Below are 22,495 nucleotides of genomic sequence, written 5' to 3' on the forward strand. Positions count from 1 at the left end.
CTGCGCAGTCTGTAGCGCTTGCCGTCAGAATAAAGTAATGTAACACGATCAAAACGGAAAAAATCTTCAAAAAATGAGAAGGATGCAGCACAGAATTGATAATATCGTGCATATTAAACAGATTAAAAGACAAACAACAAATCAATGGACGCTTTGAGTTTAAGGTGGCATGCAAAATCAATTTAGCTTGAAAAAAAAACAAGGGGGCACGTGAGATTTTTTCATATTGTTGAAAACACCTAGTTTAGTGGCCGTTTAACTCAGCTGTATGCTAAATTGACTTAAAAATGGGTCAGAGAAAGCTGTAGTCACGATTAACTTTAACTTTGTGAAAATGGATTGGTCATTCTGCCATGTATCTCATTTTGTGTTCCACAGGGGAAGTCATAAAGGTTGATATGGGATGCACGTGAGCAAATTGTCCCTTTAAAAACATTTATGGGTTTTGCAAATACTTTTATCCAAAAGAAAGAAACAATAGAGTAATTCATCTTATGCAAGCAATAGTATGAGAAGTACAGCTGTGAACTCAGATTTTTTATTTACCATTTATAAACATTGCGATTTTGAAAACTGATTGTGATTTTTGAAAGACTCAAACTGTGTTATCTTTGCATTATATGGGGTTCAAAGAACATGGAAGATAAGAATCTGGTTATTGTTGGTTTTTTTTCTCACAAAAAACAGACATGTTTTCTGTTGCATCTTCGCATTAAAAACACACTCTGCTTTTCATCTAATACACACGCGCACACACACACACACACACACACACATATCCTTCCTTTACAAATTTTTACATCAAACGTTGCAATATTGCTATTTTACCTGAAACGACAGACGTGTTCCATCGTCAAAATACAACAAAGATCAACGATTCTACACATGCTCACAATTAAAGTCATCTGTACTATTTTCCCTCTGAAATAAATCCTAAAATTTGAGATGTTGTACACTGACAGCTACATCCGGAAACAAATGAATGAATTTGACTTAAGATTTCAGAGCTGCAGACCTCATACAATAATCAAAAACAGTTTAGAGAGCATTTAATGTCTTGGGCTAGTTACAAAAAATGGGTTGCAACACAGCAACTCTTTCAATAACTAGAATCATTTTCCTCTGGGTGCAGATATATAAACCTAGGTTTGAGAGATTTGGACAACTGCTCCTTATTAGTTTTTTAACAATTTGAAACTTACTGAGCATCAGCCACAATTGCACTGATTCATTTCTGTAAACACCCCACAAAGACACTTTTGTAGGAGTTTAAAGGCAGTAGTTGTTTAAGATGATTTGGCATGGTGAATATTTAAGAATACAATAAAAAGCTTCTACCTTTCATTTCAACTAATTTTATAAGTAGCGCTACCTTTCAAAGAAACTGCACTACGGAAATGATCAAGTAATTGTACGTGACAGTGGTATTTCAAATCCATGTTTATGTGCTGGTAAAAAGTAACCAAATGTTGTCGATATAGATGCTAACAAACCCAATACATCTGTTAGTCGCACATAACATGCTTTGATGGTAGTATGTCGCATTTAGACATTAAATTTAGAGCCCAGCTCACCTCTCGCTTTCTGTTGAATTTGTAGATTAGTTTCTAGATCCCAACTTAAAAATACTAACAAAAAAAAAATCTACATGGGTTGCACAGAACCAACAGGTTTTCTCCTTGGCGTTTAGTACAATGGCAAGCAAAAGCATAAACAACTACCGCAATTCATCCAGCAACTCTTGTCTTTTCTCCCACACATAGTGAGCATCGATTTGCACAAATGTCATTTCACCTGGCAAAACCCTGAGGTTCACATTTAGGTTATCGTAAAAGTTCTCGTTTTCCGAAAAGCCACGATTGAAAAACTAAAGAGCATTGGACAGGGCGGCAAGGGTCCAAAAAGCTCCTAAAGATTAAAGAGCACATCTGGGTGAAGGTGTTAGTGGCTATCCCGGGAGAGGAGAAGCTGGTGAGCCTCGGTCTCCTCCACCTTTTATCTTAGTCCGTGTTATCACCTCCACCCTTATCCTTGCCCCCTCACTGTTCTTCAGGCTCTTCGCCAGGCTGCTCGGGCTGGGCTGGAGGTCTAGGGGGTGCCGGCGGGGCTCTGGGTACGGCTTGGTGTTGCCGCTGTCGATACGCGATAACTGTGCCCAAGAGCAGAGCAATGACTGTCATGAGGTAGAGATCCCACTCCGGACCCAGCAATTGGTCAAGATCCACCTCAGTTAGAAGCTCCTTCAGCTAAAGAGAACACATTTATGTTAATGTACTTCTTGATTATCTTTCAGAAAATATAGTCATGACTATTCTCATCGACAGACATTACTTACATTGAGATCCTGTATGTACTGTAATGCATAGACGAGGCCCAGCTTGCACAGCGCCAGAAACACAGGCACCTGGGCATCAGGACTGGCCTCTGCAGCCATGTCATAGAAACGTTTAGCTAGATGAATGTCCTACAGACAAACAACAACAAAAACATCACAATAAGGGCACTGTTTTTGCCATGCACGCTTGCATGTGTATGTAAATGCGTGCATAGATGGAGCATTCACCTGTTTGATACCAAGCCCCTTCTCGTGCATATAACCCAAGTTGAACATGGCCTGCGCACTGTGCTGCTGCTCAGAAGCCAGACGATAATGAATGACTGCGGTCTCGTAGTCCACATCAGTGCCGTAGCCATAGAAATGATAGTCGCCTAGCTTGATTCTGGCCACTGTGTAGCCTGTGGGCAAAACAGCTTTTGTGAGACACACACAGCTAGAGGTATACACAGACGTGTCTGTCTCACTATAAACGATTCAACGAAAACACAAGTTAAAGAAAACAGTCTAACCTTGGGCGGCTGCTCTGGTCCAATGAAGCAAAGCCCGTGGGTATGTTTCATTCTCATTAAAGATCTGTGACCCCTCTGCAACATGCACACAAACACAAATAGAGTGAGATTTATCTGTCAAATTTAGCAGAGGACAGCAAAATGAAATAATATATTGTTATAGAGCCGAGTAGACCTTATAATTAGTATGAAAACTAAATAAGCTGGTTTTTAAAAATATATCTGTTTGTGGTTAAAAATATATGCTTTTATTGGAAAAAAATTCTTAAAGGGATACTACAGCCAAATATCGAAATTAAACCACGATTTACTAACGCCTAAGCAATCTGAGATACACACGTCCATAATTTTTCAGACAAGCACATTTGGAGTTAAGTAAATGTCTTTGCTATTCCAAGCTTTTTTAATGGTAAAAAACAGGGAACAACTTCTGCCTTTAAAAAGTGCATTTATCCTTCACAGAGGTAATCCCCATGGCTCCAAGGGGTTAAAACTTAGAAATACAGCCTGATGGTTGACCTGCTGGACATTGCTGCCTGACGCACCTCCACCGGTGCCTTTTGTGCAGGTTTGCTCCACCTCTTTGGGCATAAAACGGATCATCAGCTGGGGACCACCAGTCATGGATGTTTCCCTCCATTAACCCCATTACATCTCCTGGTGGCGGACCGATGGCAGGAATCACTCCATACCACCCCCTGCTGATGCAAGGCCGAAGCACTGCAGAGTTTAGCTCCAACCCTAATCAAACTTACCCACCTGACCAAGCTAATCAAGGTTTTCATGATCACTAGAAAATCACAGGTGGGTAAGTTTGATTAGGGTTGGAGCTAAACTCTGTGGTGCTCCGGCCCTCCAGGGTAAGATTTGAGGATCCCTGCCCTAGGTATTACTTGGCCCCCAGCCCCTCTGTTTCCTCTTTAGCCACAATATAGTTTTTAAAAAAAAATGATATTTTACTTATAATATTGCATCGATTAAGACTTATTAACCCCTTGGAGCTGTGTGGATTACTTCTGCGATTGATTGATGCATTGTTTTGGGTCAGAAGTTGTTCCCTTATCCCAATTATCTCCTATTATAAGCTTGGAAAAGCAAAGACATTTACTAAAATAACAACAAATGTGTTCGTCTGAAAGATGATGGACATATGTATTTCAGATTGCTTGAGGGTGAGTACATCATGCTGCAATTTTGACATTTGGCTGGAGTCGCTTTAACAGTAGTTGAAATGGGGGGATGTGGTGCCCTCTAGTGGAAAGGGCAGACCATTGACTCACTCTGGTCCAGAATGAAGGCAACATTGCTCTGTGCGACCTCATAGCCCTGTTCGGCCAACAGAAGATACTGTATCAAAGCAGAATCTATGTCGCCTTCCTTAAAGCTTCCATACGCCGCCATGAGTCTCTCAGACCAGCGGCCCCGCTCGCAAACGTTTTTGAAGAGCTGCAAATACACATGCATGATCATCTCATATGCTATGCTTGAAAAAAAAGGATATGAGTGCATCACAGAATAATGTCTTACCTCCACTGCGGTGTGGCAGGAGCGCATGACTCCAGTGCCCGTCGCATGCATCTGGGCTAAATTATAGAAGGCCAAGATGTGTCCCGCTTGAGATGCCAAGTTGAAAAATTTAAGCGCCTGCTTATAATCTCGCTTCACACCGATTCCATCTACAAGAAAGAAGGAAAGAAGTTAAAATGTACTTCTCAAACTCTTTAAACACCCACCAGCAGAAATGACTAAGACTCAGATTCTCAGTTTTCAATGTTTGTCAAGATCATGTCAAGGCAGAATGCAGGTGGGAGTTTGTCATGGTAACAATTGCCTAGGCAACCAATCCGAAAGCTGTCTGCAGTGATTTAAGACAAAAATAAGATAAAGCAAATGCGGTTGAGGAACAGAGAGCTAGAGGGAGTGTTACAGTCTATTAATGTAGTAAAACCAAATTACTCGGAATCCAGCTAAAGTAATTTTTGTGATTTATTAAATAAAATCATCCTACATAAAGAACATTCTGTGAAAAATAACCTTGATATCTTTAATACAGACTAAGTAAGGCCATGTCAAAGATGGAAACAATGAGCTTCAGAGCGCTGAGAGTTGCCATGTCCTTGTCTTTTTCGTGCTTATATAGCGTTGTGTCACTTAACCATTTTTTGCTTTGGCTCATGAAGCGATCATGTATTCTCTTTTATTGAGAGGGGGTTTAAAGCTAATTCATGCATTCTAACTTATTTACACTGTTAAGAGTTAAATTCTCATGCTAACATATGCAAAGTCTCAAAAAACTAGTTGGACGTATGACGTAGTATTTCTGTGCTGAATGCTAGTTTGGGATTTTTTTTCAAATTAATGAAAGATTTATATGTAACATTCTTGCTCTATTTCGTCAATTTTCAGTGCAGAAAGTACAGTGGAAGTCCTTATATGGGCACTTTAACCGGAACAGCGCACGCACACACCAACCAACCAACCAAGAGCTGACACGAAATCAACGTCACCAAAGAAGTGTGTTGATGTTTGTGAGGGAAATTTAAGGTTGTTCAGCTTCCCAAAGAACCCAGCATTATGGAAACAATGGATATAGTTTGTTTATCCGGGTAATAGTGGAGTTGTGCATGTGTGTTTGTTAAATGCTGGATTTTGTTGAAATGGGATGGTCCCAACCGGGTCATGAGTCACAGATGGTAAGTAAAACAGCATTAAATATCTGTGTTTTGTTGGAGATTGGCACGTAAGTGCATATAATGTAAATGTAAACATTTAGTGAACCATAAGTTATCCAGAAATAGTCAGATAATATTTTGTGTGTGTTGCTTGTGGCTCCACCCATGGTACAAAGAGGAAGTCTGGTTTATTCAGGAAGAATTGTTAAAGATGATCTGGCTTTTATAAATCTGATATAAAAAACTAAAGACTCTTTGGATATACGAAGAATGTATCACTATCACATGTCCTTGAAGTAAAACATTTGGATTTATTTATTTTATATATTTTTTGTTCACGGTTTAGTTTGTGCAGGATCTGGCAACACTTGTAGGCAAACAATCGTGCTGCACCGAACACACAGAAGACATTTTCCTTTTTCAAAAGAAAGACTTGTCTATGATACACATTTAAATACTTTATCAACAACAAGTTGTTCAGTTCGGTTGTGTTCACACTTTGCAAAGTGTATGGAGTGTGTATACAGAACATGATTAAGCATCACATGGTGAAATTACAACCAAACTTATATGTAGTGGGTACGATGCAATAGTGAAGGAAAAGCTGTACCCTTGTATCCTCAATAGCGGCATATTCCTCCTCGTGTAGAAACAGAACAAAAACAAGAGTGAGAATGATAAAATAACACAAATATATTCACAGACTTACTGTAGTACATTGTTCCCAGCTGTAGTTGCCCATCCACCCAGCCCTGCTCTGCAGCTTTCTGAAAATACTTCAGTGCCAGATCATAGTTCTGCAAGAACCAAAAGAACCATTGAGTTAAAACATCTTTCGACCTCACACAATGGCCTACCTTGATCTTAATGTGCTAAGATAAACGGTTTCTCCAAATATCTCACCACAGGAACACCCCTTCCATACAGGTAAGCCATTCCAAGGCCACTCTGGCCGACTGGGTTACCCTAAGGAATGTAAACAGGAATTTAGGTTTATGAAGAGAAGGCATAAAGCAGTGCTGAATCTTAAGACCAGAAATTCTTACCAAGTCTGCAGCCTTTTTAAAATAATGAAGAGCGGTATCGTTGTTTTGAGTCACAAAACTGCTGCCTTCAGAGTACATCTGACAAAGGAGAATGAGAGAGAGGTTGGACAGATGGCAATTGAGAGAGTGGGCAAAGTACAGATAAAGCTCACCAACGCAAGTGTGAAATATTTCATGTACACTAATGCATTAGATTAGGTAGATGCTTTTATTCAAAGCGACTTAAGAGTGCATTCAAGGTTTACATTTTAGTATTTGTGTGCTCCCTGGGCATCAAACCCATGAGCTTTGTGCTGCTAACACAATGCTTTACCTACTGTGCTACAGAAGCTTAAAGTTTCAGTTAACATGAATAGGACACGAATGGGACACCACACAAAAATATGACGATACCTTTCCAAGGAAGGCCATTGCATGCGTGTTCCCTGCATTTGCTGCTTGGTTGAAGTATTCATATGCTCGCTGAAAATGAATTACAAAAATATCATGCAGAAGTGCAAGAATCCATAAGCATATTAGCATGGAGGGGGAAAAAAAAAAATCACCTGATCATCCTGTTCTACACCTCTACCTCCATGCAAATGTAACTGTCCCAGACCCACCTATAAAGAAATGTAAAAAGATCACATTGAAATATGATGGTCATCACAGAAAAGAACAAGAGGTTATAGGGTCAAGCATGGTTTAACAATACCTGGGCCTGCACATCTCCTTTCTCAGCCAAGAACTGATAGTACTGGATTAAATCCTCCTCTAGCATTCCACTGCCAGAACCAGGATTTTCTACTTCATCTAACAGATGGATCCGCTGTACTGCACTGCCCCCTGTCAGGGACACGTCGCTGGCCACTATAAACCAACAAAATCAAATAAGCCATCTTAGACTACTTTCAATTTGTGGGCCTCGATTTTCAGAGATCTCCGATTTCATCTGACCTAAAATTTTGCTTTAACTGTAAATGGTTACATTAATGACTATAGACTATTGAACTTTATATTAAAGCAACTCAAACAAAAGTGTTTTTCATTTCTATTTAGAAATAACTTAAAAAATAAAATGTAAATTGCATAGCCACCAACAAGATATAAGGTCAATGGGTAATAATTTAGTTTATCATGTACAAAATTTTTTACACTAGTATAGGGAACATCCTGCACACTGGAGTACAGATGACTACACATGTGGTGACATTGTGCATTGTGGGCTATTTTAAGATGCTAATTCTTCAGTGCTCTGGATGGGGTTTGCGACTGCAAAAGGCCTTAAAAGGCAGACTCTCTGATCAGTGACCATACTACTGAACTAGACCTGATTGAGATTTATAAAAGTCATCAGGAATCTATGCAACATCTTCTAAAGATATTCCATTTTGACAAATGGGTGATTCTCGCAAAATTAGACTTATGAGGTGTCATAAAACATTTTGATAAAAAAGTAAATGCAAAGTAAGCGTAAAAAGAAGCATAGCTACAAACATATCTTCATGACCTATTTTGCACCTGACATCATATAAACCATTTTGTAGTTTTTTAAATAATAAGATAAAAGTTTAAATTTTGTTTGTCATAGTACCTAGACAACTTTTTATTTCTCATTACCGTAACATGAGTTTGTAAATGCATATATTTAATGTAATATCATGTTGCGGTAATGATAATTTTTGATAATGATAATCTAAAAAATATTTAAATAATTCTACAGGAAATATTGTTTAAATCCTCTAAAAATAATGGTTATAGTAAATTCAGACCTTAATCTTATATGTCAAAACAAACTGGCTTCAAGGGCTTTTTAAAAAAATCTGATGCTGGACAACTTCCAAGTCTGGATTTTGTGAGAATCACCTAAATATAGGAGGATATAATGATCTGACCAAGAATAAAATTGTAATGTATTTTACCATGATTGGCCACCAGTCTATAGTGAGTGAGAGCAGATTCACAGCTCTGAGGAACCCCAACACCTCCCCAATATCGGTAGCCCTGACAAAGATGAACAAAATGGTATTCAACACACAAGGTACAGGAAGAAACGCATGATATATGCATGCGACTGCATGTCTAAAAACAACCTATTCTGTACCAATGCATTGAACAAACTGATAGTCAGACTATGGTGCCAGGGTCTGTGATATATCTCTACGTAATGTAACTGAGCTAAAGTGTCTGTCTGTCAGAGTTCATATCAAGGCTTGTCTACACGTAAGCATTTACACATAATAAGCAAAGTCAAATTAAACTTGACATATATGCTAAGCAAGGATTCAACTCTAATGTCCTGACACCAGATCCACCCTTTAAAAATATTGAATTTGTTTATTCAAAACATTCTTCTTACCAGAATCATATGTGCTAATAGGTTTCCACCCAAAGCTCCAAAGGTGTAATACACCAATGCCTGAAATAATTAAAACGGAGTATCTTCCGTAAGCATTCACAAAACATTCAAAGTAAAATGAGGTGGTGTTGTTCTTTACAGACAGTTAAAATACCTTTGCTTGACTAGAGTTCACACCTAATCCTGCAGCATATAGGAAACCAAGGGCCTAAGTGGACACAGATTAAATTCTCATTATTGTAAAAAACTGAAGTTGCAAAAGGGAAGTGTGGTAATAAAATGTATTGTAAAGAATGCTTGTAAAAGTATTTTCTTATGCAGCACAAAAACCCAGACATTGAAAAATAACACAAACTTAGGACAGGTGATGTTAACAAAACACTTCCCATGACCCACATATCAAGTCAGAATTAAAACAGAAAATGACCAATATACAGTAAAGGTAAATACCGTCTGGGCTTTAGGCGAGCCCTCTAGTGCCAGTTTATCAAAGATCTCTTTTGCTTGAGGAATGTTCTGAGGTAAATAGTCTCCGAACAGCATGGCGTATGCCACCTTCTCCATTGCCTTCACATGACCTCTATCTGCAATCTTCAAAAGTTTGGCATACAACCTGTAATGCAGATAATACAATTAGTGATTAATAACCTTCGCATTGCCATTAAAGTAAAATTACTGAACCTAAACATAACCCGGTAAAAAATGCTAATGACATTTACAAAAAAACATATTAGACACACTTAAAGATGCAATTTGTATAATCCGCGCCACTAGAGGGCGCCAGATCAAATCAATAACAATGACGTAGATCAGGGGTGGGGAACCCTGGGTCCTGGAGGGCCACTGTCTTGCACAGTTTAGTTTCAACCCTAATCAAACACATCGAACAAAAATATCTAAAATTCCCTGACATTTAATGTCTGGAAAAGATTAAAAAAGATTTAAAATTCCATGATATTCCAGAAATTCCATGACCGTGGGACACTGACAGTCCCTTGTTTTGGTGTTCAGTCCTCCACAAACCCACAACAACAACAAGACGAAAACATTCAAAAAGGTTTTGTCCCCGCTTTTTAATTCCTAGACCATAACAAAATAAAATTTTAATTATATTTTGACCATTGAACTAGGAAATTTCCCCACTTTTCATTTTAAAAATCTGGTCACCATAAAGCGTCCATAACACACGCTGTTTCTGCGTATCTGATGTTAATCTGGAGTACCTATAGAGTAGTATTACATCCTTCATATCTCCGAAGAGCCTTTAGTTTTATCAGATTTATAAAAGACAGATTATCTTCACCAATTCTTTACAAAATTTGAAAGGAGGAATTGCTAGCTGCGAGAGGAGTGAGTCCGAGTCAACACTTTATACAACACTGACTCGATAACTTACGACACATGTTTGTGTTGTTTATATAATATGCACTTACATGCCAATTTCCAACATAACACAAAGTCTTACCACATGCAACTCATGACCCGCAAAACATTGATGCTACCCCGGATAAGCAAACTATATCCATTGTTTCCATAATGCTGGCTTTCTTCTCCTTACATCCAAAAACACACTTCTTTTGTGCGATTGTTGAGTTTGATATAAAAAAATCTGTTGCGTAAAGTGATGCCCGTAACTTAGCGTCCTAGGTTCTGGCTCTCCCCCTGATTGACATGTGGGGGTGGTTTCCGGGGGAAGTGCCCATAAAAACAAGTGATACGTATGGCTTACCCCAAAACATCAGCCGGATCCATAATTGAAAAAACATTCCGATACTTGTACGAACCCTGACGAAGTAACACGTCCAACTGCCTTTTTGACACTTTGCATTTGTTAAGCATGAGGAAACCAACTCTTCAAACTGTGTTAATAAGTCAGAATGCATGAAATACCATTGAAGCCCCCCCATTATAAAGAGATCAGTCATTTAGAATTATGAGTAAGGGTTAGATCATCACACATGATAGTTTGGATATAATGTCATATCTTGGTGAATACTTAAATAGCTTCAACATGTATCAGAAGTTGAATAAATGTGTTTGTTGATCCCTTCACCAACAAACAGAATCATTAAAGGGACAGTGAGTAGGATTTACCCCATCTAGTGGTGAAATTGTATTTTGCATTTAAACGAATAGTGCTCTCTAGTGCCTCGTTTTTCCAAATGCGTGTTGCAACTACGGTAGCCGTTATGTACTCACTGATCTCCTTGTCCGTTTCAGCTGATTCACAAGTTCTGAACGAAAAGGCGTTGTGGAAACGCGTTGGTAGGCTAGTGCTTTTTGTCCCTCTCTGCTATTACAGTTTATCAATACGGCGCAATGACGTGGAAGCCTCCTTGGACTTACCCGTTTAATGTAAGTAAAAAAAGAAGAAATTCTAAGCTTACAAAGAAAAGTCAGGTCATTGGCAGAGGACATTTGACACCAATGATGAATTATGAAAAAATACATTGATTTTAATTAATAAAACACTTCAAATCCTACTTACAGTCCTTTAGGCTATCACAGAATACATTAGCATTAAAAGAAATAAGCAGAAATGGCACTCACTCCTTCTTCTGGCTCTTTCTGTTGGTGCCATTTAGCATCTTAATTGTGGCCTGGTACTGTTCTTCAACCTCTTCCATTAACTTCCTCTGCTTAGCCTGCTCCTCCGCTGTAAAACAAAACTCTTATTAGGTACAGCAACTGCTAAACTCATGCATGATTTTATCAAGACAGACTGGTAAAAGTCTTTTTAAATCTTGGTCATTTGTGCAGAAGAGCAGCAGATTATACTGGCACACATATTGCTTTGTGCTTATAGCGCAAGACGCAAATCAAATTAAAGCTTAAAACACAAAAGCAACATTCTACTGATGTGTCTCTTTCGCTTACAATTCGAATAATATAATAATCACATTTTAAGTAAGCTGTAGTATCAGGATATGGCACTGATGCAAAGATTAGCACATTGGTTTACGTTACCAGCAACAGCTCACTCACTTTCACAGAAGCCCCATTTCTTATCGTTGTTGTAGTTATAGGTTGTGGCACACCATAGTCTCCCATCTTTTCTGCCTTCTGTAGTGCAGTCTGAGTACTCTTTATCTTGAAACAGAAAAGGAAAGACACAGGGCTCTCCAGACGCCGTTCCACCAATCACCACCGGAACTATACCATATGACAAACACCAATGGGAAGATTACACATTAACCAGAGGAAACTGCACACAGGTGAAAGCTACGAAAGAGATACTCCACTTATGTACTAAGAGATCTTACATTTAAAGAATAAATAACACAAAAATATCAAAATTTGACTAGGGGTTAAAAATAATGTCTGAAAGTAAATAACAGTAACATTCAAAGACTACAGAAACCTCATATTACATCTTACTCAGGAAGCACCTGCAAACCCCCAAGATACCGAAACTAGCCCACCTGGCTCTACTCACCCTCCTTATGACGCTCCTCTGCTGGAGGGGGCTGACTTGGAAGATCTTCCTGTTCAACCCCTTCGACCTCAATTTCAACACCAGTGTCTGTTGTGCTCCTATCAGTCTGGTCAACTTTAGAAATATAGACCTGTCCCGCCACAATCCTGGATGCATCATCAGTCTTCTCATCCGTCTTCTGATTACGACAGACCACAGAAAAAACATTATATATGCATGGTGCTTATTTCTGTTATCAAATGCCTGTTTGTGTGTATGCATTAATTTTTTAAGTCCCTAAGGGATGGTTTCCCGGACAGGGATTAGCTTAAGCCAGGACTAGGCCTTAGTTTAATTATGAAATATAACTAGTTTTAACAAACATGCCTTACTAAAAACAATGGGAAGTGATGTATTTTATAACAGAATAACCTATCCATACCCAAAATCCACTAAGATTTACAGCTTGCACTTGTCAGCTCTTACATTTATTTTAGTCTAGGACTAGTCTAATCCCTGTCCGGGAAACTGCCCCATAATCGAATTATAAGATAAGCAGCATCAAAGAAAACAGATTTCATATTGATTTCCATTTTTGACGTGGCCTTACATAATATTTAAGATATTCACAGAGGGGTGGGATTAGCTTAAACCAGGACTAAGCCTTACTGTGCATTCAGACTGCCCAGAGCGTCAATAAAAGCTCTGGCTGCCCTGACAACGACGCTAAAGAAAAGTTGTAGTGGACGCTCTGACGCTCGAATGCATTCTCTGAACTCCTCTCAGGCGGAGGTTTCCGCCTTCCTATTGGTTGCCGGTGAACATTTCCGCCTTCCGATTGGTTGCCGCCGAACCGCGTCATATCTCATTACCATAAAGTTGAGCTGATTTCAACTCTCCTCAACGCTCATGCTGTACATGACGCGCCGCTGCTCGCCGCCGGCTCTCATTGAAAATGAATGACTTCCGGCCACTTAGACACTCTCGCCGGTGGCGGTCTGAATGCACAGTTAGTTTAGAGCTGCCATAACACACGCTGTTTCTGCCTTTCTGATGTTAATCTGGAGTACCTATAGAGTAGTATTACATCCTTTATATCTCCGAAGAGTCTTCAGTTTAATCAGATTTATAAAAGACAGATTAGCTTTACCGATTCTTTCCGATAACGTACAAAAAAATTTAAGCGGAGGAGTTACTACCGCGGGAGGAGTGAGTAACGTTACGAGTCACAGATTCACTACATGTTCGTGTCATTTATATAATATGCTCTTACGCGCTTATTTCCAAAATAACACAAAAGTCTTACTTACTGCATGCGATTCATGACCCAGTTTAGAAATCCACATTTAAACAAACACACACGCAAAACACCGCTGCTACCCCGGATAAACAAACTATATCCATTGTTTCCATAAGGCTGACTTTCTTCTCCTTACATCCCAAAAATCTTCATTCATCCCATGGTTGGCGGGTGGGTGGGGTTTTCCGGGGGAAGTGCCCATAAAAATAAGTGATACGTATAGAAACCCCAGAAACGTCAGCTGGGCCCGTAATTGAAAAAAACTTGTACGAACCCTGGCGAAGTGCATTCGGCACCGAAATACTCTGTAACACGTCCAACTGCTTATTTTACACTTTGCCTATGTTTAGCATGAGGAAACAACTATTAAACTGTAAGTCAGAATGCATTATACCACCCTTTAAATAAGGAAATATAATTAGTTTTAACAAATGTGCCTTACTATAAACATTACTTGTGTGCATTTTTAAGCAAAAAAGGGCACTGATGTTTTTTAAGATATGTCAGTGCAAGTTGTTTTCAGTTTAGACAGCTCTTACATTTATTATTTTATAATCCCTGTCCGGGAAACTACCTCAGAATGATTTTTTACATTATGTAGGATGATTTTAAGTAGAAAACCACAGTAAATTACAAAAAATAGCTGAGTTTTCAGATGCAGTGTCAAAAATAGCTAATTTCAGTTTTCTGATTAAATAAAAACATAAATAGCCTAATTGTAGCATAATACATAATACATGTGGCTCAGCTGTTAGTAGATTGCAGGCAATCTGTCAGCTACAAGATCAGTAAAGTAACATAAAATAGCAATGCACAAGCATACATAGATGCTATGGATATTTATGTTAAATTAACGTTACCTCAGATTGGCCATCCTCTGTGAGACGATCATTATCCTCAACATCTAAAGGGACATATGATACGGCAATGCATTTGTATTTAACATCTAGGATCTTGAAAATTATTTTAATATTCAAGTAAACATGTGAAATGATTAGTATAGAACCCACTTTCCTTATCAAACTACCCAGTATTAAATAAAACAAACATAAATCATAAACAATCACTTTGACTCACCAGCTGTCACTTGCAACGTCATAACAAGAGCCAGAATAAGGACCAGACAAGCCTTCTTAGCGGGCTTCATGTTGACAGAAGTTAAAATATGATAATCTGACTTAAACTACTAAATCAGCACACCAGCTGTTAAGCTATCTAGCCATCGAAGTGTACTGCACCTGACTGCATAAACCACTAACTCCGACCAGTAAGCCGCGTAGCCATAAACTAACACTCAAAACATATTACAACAGAATAATCGATCCATATCAGACAATAATAACAGAGTCCACTAATATTTACAGCTAGCAGCTTAATACGACTAACTCAGTGACAGCCTACACAGCTAGCCCAGCTAAACAAACACACACTCAGAGCCTAATGCTGTGGCAGGCGCAAACTTCGATAAATAACCTAGGAAAATAACTGGAATATTGTTTACAAAGAAATTCAATGGCTATAAATTGCAAAAACAATAACAGTTTGGCCGTCGTTTACGTTTCTCGTGCCTCTTCATATTCGTGTACACCAAACGAACCCCTATTTCCTAATCCGTTATAGATTCACCAATCAGGATACAGGAACAACGATGACAGCCAATCGCTGAGCTTAAAAATGCAGTTGACCAATCAGATCCGCACACACAATAGTACACGACAGCTTGCAGGATGTGGGAACGCCTTTATCTATGCCTTTAACAGCTGACTGACTGTACGCAGTACAGTAAACAAAATAAAAGTTTTGAAATAATATGTGATAAATAATATTATAATATAATTATAATACTGTTGTATAATTTAATATATTTTATAATATAATATTTAAAATAAATAGCAGCAATATTTTATTTATGATACATCCGTAAATGTATTAAATTAAACTGATGATAGGTTCAATATTTATATTTACATTAATATTTTTTACTATTTGAAGTAAGTGTAATATTCGTTACTTCAGTGCAACTGGTGACACATTTGCACCAGTACAATTTGTATGTCATGCTGTTTATATTTTTACCTGCATTGCACGTGCATTAGTGTGCGCGAATGCTTTGTTTAACATAATGCACCAATGGAATCAGGTTTCATAACTTAACATCAAACAAATACAAATGCCTGTAGCCTGAATCAAAGAAAAGCTTATTAAAATTTATTAGATAAATCTTTTTCATTCTTGCATAACATTGTATATATCAATATATTACTTAAAAAACACTGTGTTTTAAAGAAAGTTCATTATTCATGTCTGGCTTTCCCAGGTACAACATTCAAACATATATCTTACATTCAAAAACAACAAAAGCTTATGCAGGAACAAATATAAAAAGAATCCAAGCACCAATTTTTCTTTTTTTCTGTAACAAGGCACAGGTGTTTGCGGAAATCCAACAAATAACTATAAGGTGCAGGACATACTAAAGTGTTGTTTACAATACATAATTGCGATGTGATTTTGTATTATTTTACTGTCTTACTTAGTATTTTCCCCTGGTTATCAGTAAAAATATATAAAAATTGTTAAAAGAATTAAGACTAATTTTCTTAGGTCATTTTCCTCATCAAGAAAAAACATCTTAATTTGAGAATTTTTAGATATTTCTACTGAAAACAAGACAAAAATATTAAGTAAGAGAGTCATTTTTTGCAGTGTTTGTATTTCTGTAGTTTTTGGCACAACATGAACACACTTTGGTCTTGATTTAGAGTCGTGCTCCATAACCAAATGTCTGTTTAATGGCCTCAAAATAATATCTCTGCCAGCCCTCCTTCATTCTTTCCTCTTCATTGCTGGGAACTCCTCTGGCCTCCATAGTCAGCTCTGTCTCATTGCCTCGATCCACAAAGTTCAAAGTGACTGTTGATGCATGTCCTAAAATAAATAAAATCCAGTAACAACACTGACTGCAAATAATCAACCCGAGAAAGAAGAGTAACAAAGAATCACATTTATCATCCTTTACAGATTATTTATTCAAATAAAAGCTGTAAGTACCTGCTGGCCAGGATGAAAATCTCCATCTCATGACAATCTTCTGATCAGGAACCTAAATAAGAAAATGCAAACATTTTCAGGTTGGTTTGAAACTTCTAAACATAACTTGTTGGGAAAGTTAGAGATTTGTAAAAGTTATTAAACTTTTACCAAATTATTGCAATTATTTAAATTAAAATATATATATTAGAGCTGGGCATAGATTAATCTAGATTAATCTCATACAAAATAAAAGTAATTTTTTGCATAACATATGATTTTGTGCTGTTTGTAATTATTGTGTATATTTAAATACACACACATTTATGTATGTATTTAAGAAACATTTACATCTGTATATATATTTATTTATATTTGTATATATTCTAAATTATATATAAATAAAAAAACGATATTTAAATAAAAAAATTCTTAAATGTATACATATGTATGTGTTTAAATATACATAATATTTATACACATCACAAACTCATATATTATGCAAAAAAAATACTTTTATTTTGTATGAGATCCCGGCTCTCATATATATATATAATAATAATATATATATATATTATTCTTACCAGTTCTGCAAATTGTCCATGCACGTTTCCCTCCAGCAGCCGAAACTTGCCACCCGGACACCCGTCCACAATAGCAGCAAGGTGTGTAAATGCCTGTACCATCTATACCATCAAGAAAGTGACACACAGCAGGTGAGTTTAACATTACTGACAGAACATCAATACTGTACATCTTTCTATTATAATCATTGTTTTTTTTTTTTGCAGATTCTGACCTCTTGGCTTAAAAAAACCCTGTACAACTCTTCAGGTGAGGTAAGAAAAGTCTCTTTAATACTGAACATCACTGTTTGAATTTTGACTCCACTGTTAGGAGTGTTAGCTGTGGTGGATGCTCCAGTCTGTGGGGAAACAAAAAAAATTAATACAAAGCTAAAGTATTAAAACACACATATTATTTGTATACTTAAGTTTGTTTTGTCAGTCCTTAATACCATTAAAATTCTCTTAGTACAAAAATATATAGTTTGAAATTAATAAAATATGCAGTAAATTGATGCTTATTTAAAAGGAAAAATAATATTTTTGCTACAAAAAAAAGATACTGAAGTTGTTACAGCATAACAAAAGTATTTGTAATTACAACATTGTGTACAGTGTGTGTTATAGCATGGCCTCTTTCACAAATCACAAAACACATTTAAAAGACCAGTATATATTTGTTAACTTTTAGAAGAACCTACCTGGGTTTTGTCCAGCTTCACCTTGGTTTGTGCCTCCTGATTCTGTTTACTAAGTCCATTTGCTGTTGGTAAAATCATACCCTGAGAGAATTCTGTAATAACAGATTACAAGAAGACAGTGATTAACCAGGTCGACAATACATCATGACTACTGAGAACATTTTAGAGGCCTCACCTGTTTTGAGATGTTTCACGTAGTCACCCAGTGCCACTCTGATTTTCTTGGCACCCTCCTTCCTCATGAGATCAGTCAAAGGCGTGCTTGGTTGGTCTTTACAAGCCGTAACACAGATCTGTATAAAAAATAACTTTTCAAAACTTTTCGCATATAAAAAGAGTGTTTTATTGTGGTACCGCAGTGTTCACTTACATCTAAGTCATCCATGTCATTTTCATCAGAGAGGTTTGGTATTTCCACAGTCCCTTTATATTTTATTCCCTTTTTATTTGTTCCTATATTTAAAAAAATATTGCAAGAAGGAGCATTTTAAAAATGCTGCATTTACTGATCTTGAATATTGGTACGTTCTTCTGCATGTGACCCACCGGTCCATGTGGCTTTTACATTCCACTCATAGAAGAAGATGAGTTTTCCCTTGCGGTTATTGATAGAGGCCTCGCCATCTATATTGCTGACATCTGTGATTTCGCACAAGCCTTCTTCACCTTCTGCGCGAATTCCAAGGAGGAGGTTATTGATCACATCTTGAGACCAGCTTGTCACATCTCTCTCTGTCCTACAATAAAATTTTAGAAAAACATTATTTGTGTTTCAAACTAATTATTCCAAACATGCAATTACCCTACTAAAAAAAGTTGGTCTCCCAGCTAGGTTTTGCTGGTGTAGCCAGCTGGTCTTGATGTGTTTTCGTCACTTTTTAATAGGGCTGGGCAAAAAAAATAGATTTTTTTTAATGAAATAACCTGATCCTGTTTTGACTTTTTCGGCATACATTTTTCATTTTGCACCAAAATTGTATTGTATTTAACATAACTGCATGCATTTGAAAATTAGAGATGGTAGAAGTGTACCTAAAATAAAAAAAAGTGTAACATACAGGTTGGTGGCTTTTCATTTCTTTTCATTAATTACCCACTTGTAAACTTATGTTCACTTTTTTATATAAATATAGTATTTGTATTAAATCTATATTCATTGAGTTGAATCGAGAATCGAGTATAAAAATCGGTCCGAGAATCAGAATCGAACAGAGAATCGAAATCGAGTCGATCCGATAGCTTATGAATCGAATTTGAATCGATCCAGAACATCTCGATACCCAGCCCTACTTTTTAAGCTGGTCAAGTTGGACTTGAAAGACCAGATTACCTACCAACTTGACCAGATTTGCCAGGCGGAGCGAACCAACTTAAAAAGGGAAACTCCACTTTTTTAAAAAAATATGCTCATTTTCCAGCTCTCCTAGAGTTAAACAATTGAGGTTCACTGTTTTGGAATCCATTCAGCCGATCTCTGAGACTTGGGGTACCACTTTTAGCATACCTCAGCATAAATCATTGAATTTGATTAGACCATTAGCATCGCGTTCATAAATAACCAAAATTTTTCCTATTTAAACCTGGACTCTTCTGTAGTGACATTGTGTACTGAGAATGACGTAAAAAGCTGCAATTTTTTAGACCAATATGTCTAGAAACTAAATAGTCCCCTTGGTAACTTTCAATAGCTGCCTGGGGACTATTTTCGGGCACTACGTCATATCATTGTGCCTGCTGCACACATATATGGCAGCAAAGTCCTTGATTATTACGCCAGAATGTAGTTCCTAGCCATATCGCCTAGAAAATCGCAACTTTTAATTTTCTGTCGGTCTTAGTACACGATGTAACTACAGAAGAGTCCAGTTTTAAATAGGAAAAATATAGAAACTCTTTGGTTATTTTTAAGCGTGATGCTAATGGTCTAATCAGATTCAATGATTTATGCTTAGCTATGCTAAAAGTGGTACTGCCAGACCAGGAGATCAGCTGAATGGAATCAAAAACGGTAAAAATCAAAACTCTAGTGGAGCTGGAAAATGAGCATATATTTTTTTTTTTTTAAAGTGAAATGTCCCTTTAACCAGTCTCCTTAAACCAACTTTAGCTTTTTAGTAGGATTAGGTTTTGGTTTGCCTCTCATCAGAGTGCAGAGTCTAATTCTGGCTCGCATTCACGTACTGCCAAATATAGACCGGGACATTCAACAACAGGGCATTCCAGAGGCTTCATACAAATGCTTGAAAAAATAAACCTTTTTTTTATTATAAATCCTATATTCCTTCAATTCATTTCCTTTTCCATGGCAAATTCCATAGCATTTTATAGCAATTTAACAATCATTTTTAAACTACATGTAACCTACTTTGTACTATGAACTGTATCACAAAGACGTGCCAGATATAGGCTACAATAGTTTATCTCTCTTTACTCACCAGTGCCAGTTATTGACATTTACTGCATCTGCCCTTTCTTCCACAATCCATCGCGGGTCTCCCTCTCCCCACTTTGCCATAATAAAATTAAGATGGTTTAAGTTAAGAAGTCAAAGGAAGAGTTGAACACCAGTTTAAACGCGTGTTGTTTGTAGCGCACTGACAGTGAATTTACAGGACAGCTGTATGCAGGCAGCAAGAAACTCTGAGGACCAGGCTGCTACAAGTATTCAACCCGACCAAACCAACACTTACGAACCTGGAAAGCAGATCATTTCTATTTTTACTGGGTAGGAAGTTGTTCTAACTTGTGGTCAGCTTTCCTCAATCGGACCTTTAAATCCCCAAGTAAGAAAGTACCAGAACCGTGTGGAAGAAACTTAATCTGGAAACGAGAAACGCAAGACTGACAGATCATGGGACGATCCGTTCTGGCAAGAAGTTTTCATTACCTTACACCGAAACCTCGTCACTACACGAGATCTAAAGATGTACACTTAAATGTTTATTAAACAATTTTATTTTATCCTTTTTAATCCACAGCATCATTAAAGTTTTCATACTTACGAAAATGTATTATACACTGATAATATAAAAATCGTTAACACTGGTGATAATATAAAAAATCTGTTTTGATCTTAAAGGGATAGTTCACTTTAAAATGAAAATTCTGTCATCATTTATTCATTCTCATGTTGTTCTAAACCTGTATAAATTTATTTTTCTAATGAACATAAAAGAAGATATTTTGAGAAATTATAACACACAGCAGATAGTGACCTTTGACTTCCATACTAGGAATAAAACAATATGATGGAATTTAATGGGTACCGTCAACTGTTTGCTTACCACCATTTATCAAAATATTTTCTTCACTATTTATCACAATAATTCCAAAATATTTTTTTACTACTATGGAAGTCAATTGTCACTATCTGCTTTGTGTTTGCCATAATTTCTCAAAATATCTTACTTTGTGTTCATCAGGAAAAAAATAAATGTATACCGGTTTAGAACAGCATGAGGAGGAGTAAACGATGACAGAATTTTCATTTTAAAGTAGACTATCCCTTTAAAGTAAAGTATGTTATGTGTAAATCCAGCAGGTGGCGATAAAGAGCCTTGCCTTACTCTACACAGTATAAGATCTGCTCATTATATAAATTAATGATTATTCAGTCTTTAATAGTCTGCAATCTTTACTTCAGTTCTTCGATCATTTTAGAGGGAAAAGCATTTTTAAGGTATTTTAAGAAGAGCAGATATGGGTTTAGCTTTCACAGACAGATCTTGAGTCTCTACATGTTTATTCTAGCAGCTCAGGAAGCTACTGAACCTTACTCTTAAATGACTATGGCTTCAATTCTGAAATTTCATGTTGGCAATGAAGGCTTTGTTTGCAGGGAAGTGCCATTTATTTATTTGTATAGTACGATGTGTCATATTATAAATGTTATTGATAGAGCTAAAAGAACAAGAGTGAATACCTAAGAAAATATTAAATACATACAACAAACAAAAGGAAAAACCTTCTGAAGGTACTGAAGAGAGGCAACACAGGAAATCAGATTAATTATTCAGAGGAAACTGACAGGTGAGCGCCTCATACACACAGCCAATTCCACTAAAATAGAACAGAGTGCATTGTAAATATAATGTAACGTGTAATGCATAGAAATAAAAACATTTTAAAAGCCACATTGGTATTTTCATTTTTCCTCCCTTTTTGTTCTGCAGAGCCAACTGCAGAGATATCCCAGGAGGACTGCGGCAGCATCACTTTATCCACCATAAACGGATAGAGGTAGCATGTTTACGAGGAGGAAGCGACTTTTAAAGGGCCTGCCTCAGTGCTGTTTGATAGAGAGATTGCTCAGATAAATGGCAGTTGATTTCTGCATACATGTTGTTGCATTATTAATGCATCTGAGGTTGTTTATAAGCAGTTAGAGCCAGTGAGGCCAGGCGTCATCCAGCCATTACTTAGAGCGATAAAATCACTAGATGACATATGTGGTTAAAGTAGAAATCAAATAATCAAGGCCATTGCCCAAGCTTTTTTTAAGATGAGAAATAATAGGCTATGCCTTACGTCAACATACATTTATTTCAAATGTTTACTGTGAGAAATGAAAGCTACAAGAT

General features: G+C 37.1%; 2 protein-coding genes across 2 annotated transcripts; both read right to left on the reverse strand.

Annotated features, from left to right (window-relative positions):
* Positions 1–524: 524 nt before the first annotated feature.
* Positions 525–15,260, reverse strand: sel1l (SEL1L adaptor subunit of SYVN1 ubiquitin ligase). The gene is made up of 21 exons (XM_065256958.2): positions 14,696–15,260; positions 14,479–14,522; positions 12,340–12,517; positions 11,889–12,056; positions 11,454–11,559; positions 9,354–9,516; positions 9,058–9,111; positions 8,904–8,963; positions 8,467–8,548; positions 7,260–7,414; positions 7,111–7,167; positions 6,959–7,027; positions 6,566–6,643; positions 6,423–6,485; positions 6,229–6,316; positions 4,375–4,523; positions 4,128–4,293; positions 2,848–2,922; positions 2,564–2,736; positions 2,336–2,464; positions 525–2,246 (listed from the first exon to the last, which is right to left on the reverse strand). The coding sequence occupies exons 1-21, from the start codon at positions 14,763–14,765 to the stop codon at positions 2,040–2,042; spliced, it is 2,334 nt and encodes a 777-aa protein (XP_065113030.1). The 5' UTR covers positions 14,766–15,260; the 3' UTR covers positions 525–2,039.
* A 551-nt stretch (positions 15,261–15,811) lies between these two features.
* Positions 15,812–20,773, reverse strand: ahsa1a (AHA1, activator of heat shock protein ATPase homolog 1a). The gene is made up of 9 exons (XM_065256959.2): positions 20,351–20,773; positions 18,462–18,652; positions 18,286–18,368; positions 18,091–18,208; positions 17,916–18,007; positions 17,448–17,573; positions 17,233–17,334; positions 16,670–16,721; positions 15,812–16,546 (listed from the first exon to the last, which is right to left on the reverse strand). The coding sequence occupies exons 1-9, from the start codon at positions 20,428–20,430 to the stop codon at positions 16,377–16,379; spliced, it is 1,014 nt and encodes a 337-aa protein (XP_065113031.1). The 5' UTR covers positions 20,431–20,773; the 3' UTR covers positions 15,812–16,376.
* Between the last annotated feature and the right edge of the window lie 1,722 nt (positions 20,774–22,495).

This window comes from Paramisgurnus dabryanus, chromosome 12 (genome assembly GCF_030506205.2).
Source record: "Paramisgurnus dabryanus chromosome 12, PD_genome_1.1, whole genome shotgun sequence".
In the NCBI taxonomy this organism is placed as follows: Eukaryota; Metazoa; Chordata; class Actinopteri; order Cypriniformes; family Cobitidae; genus Paramisgurnus; species Paramisgurnus dabryanus.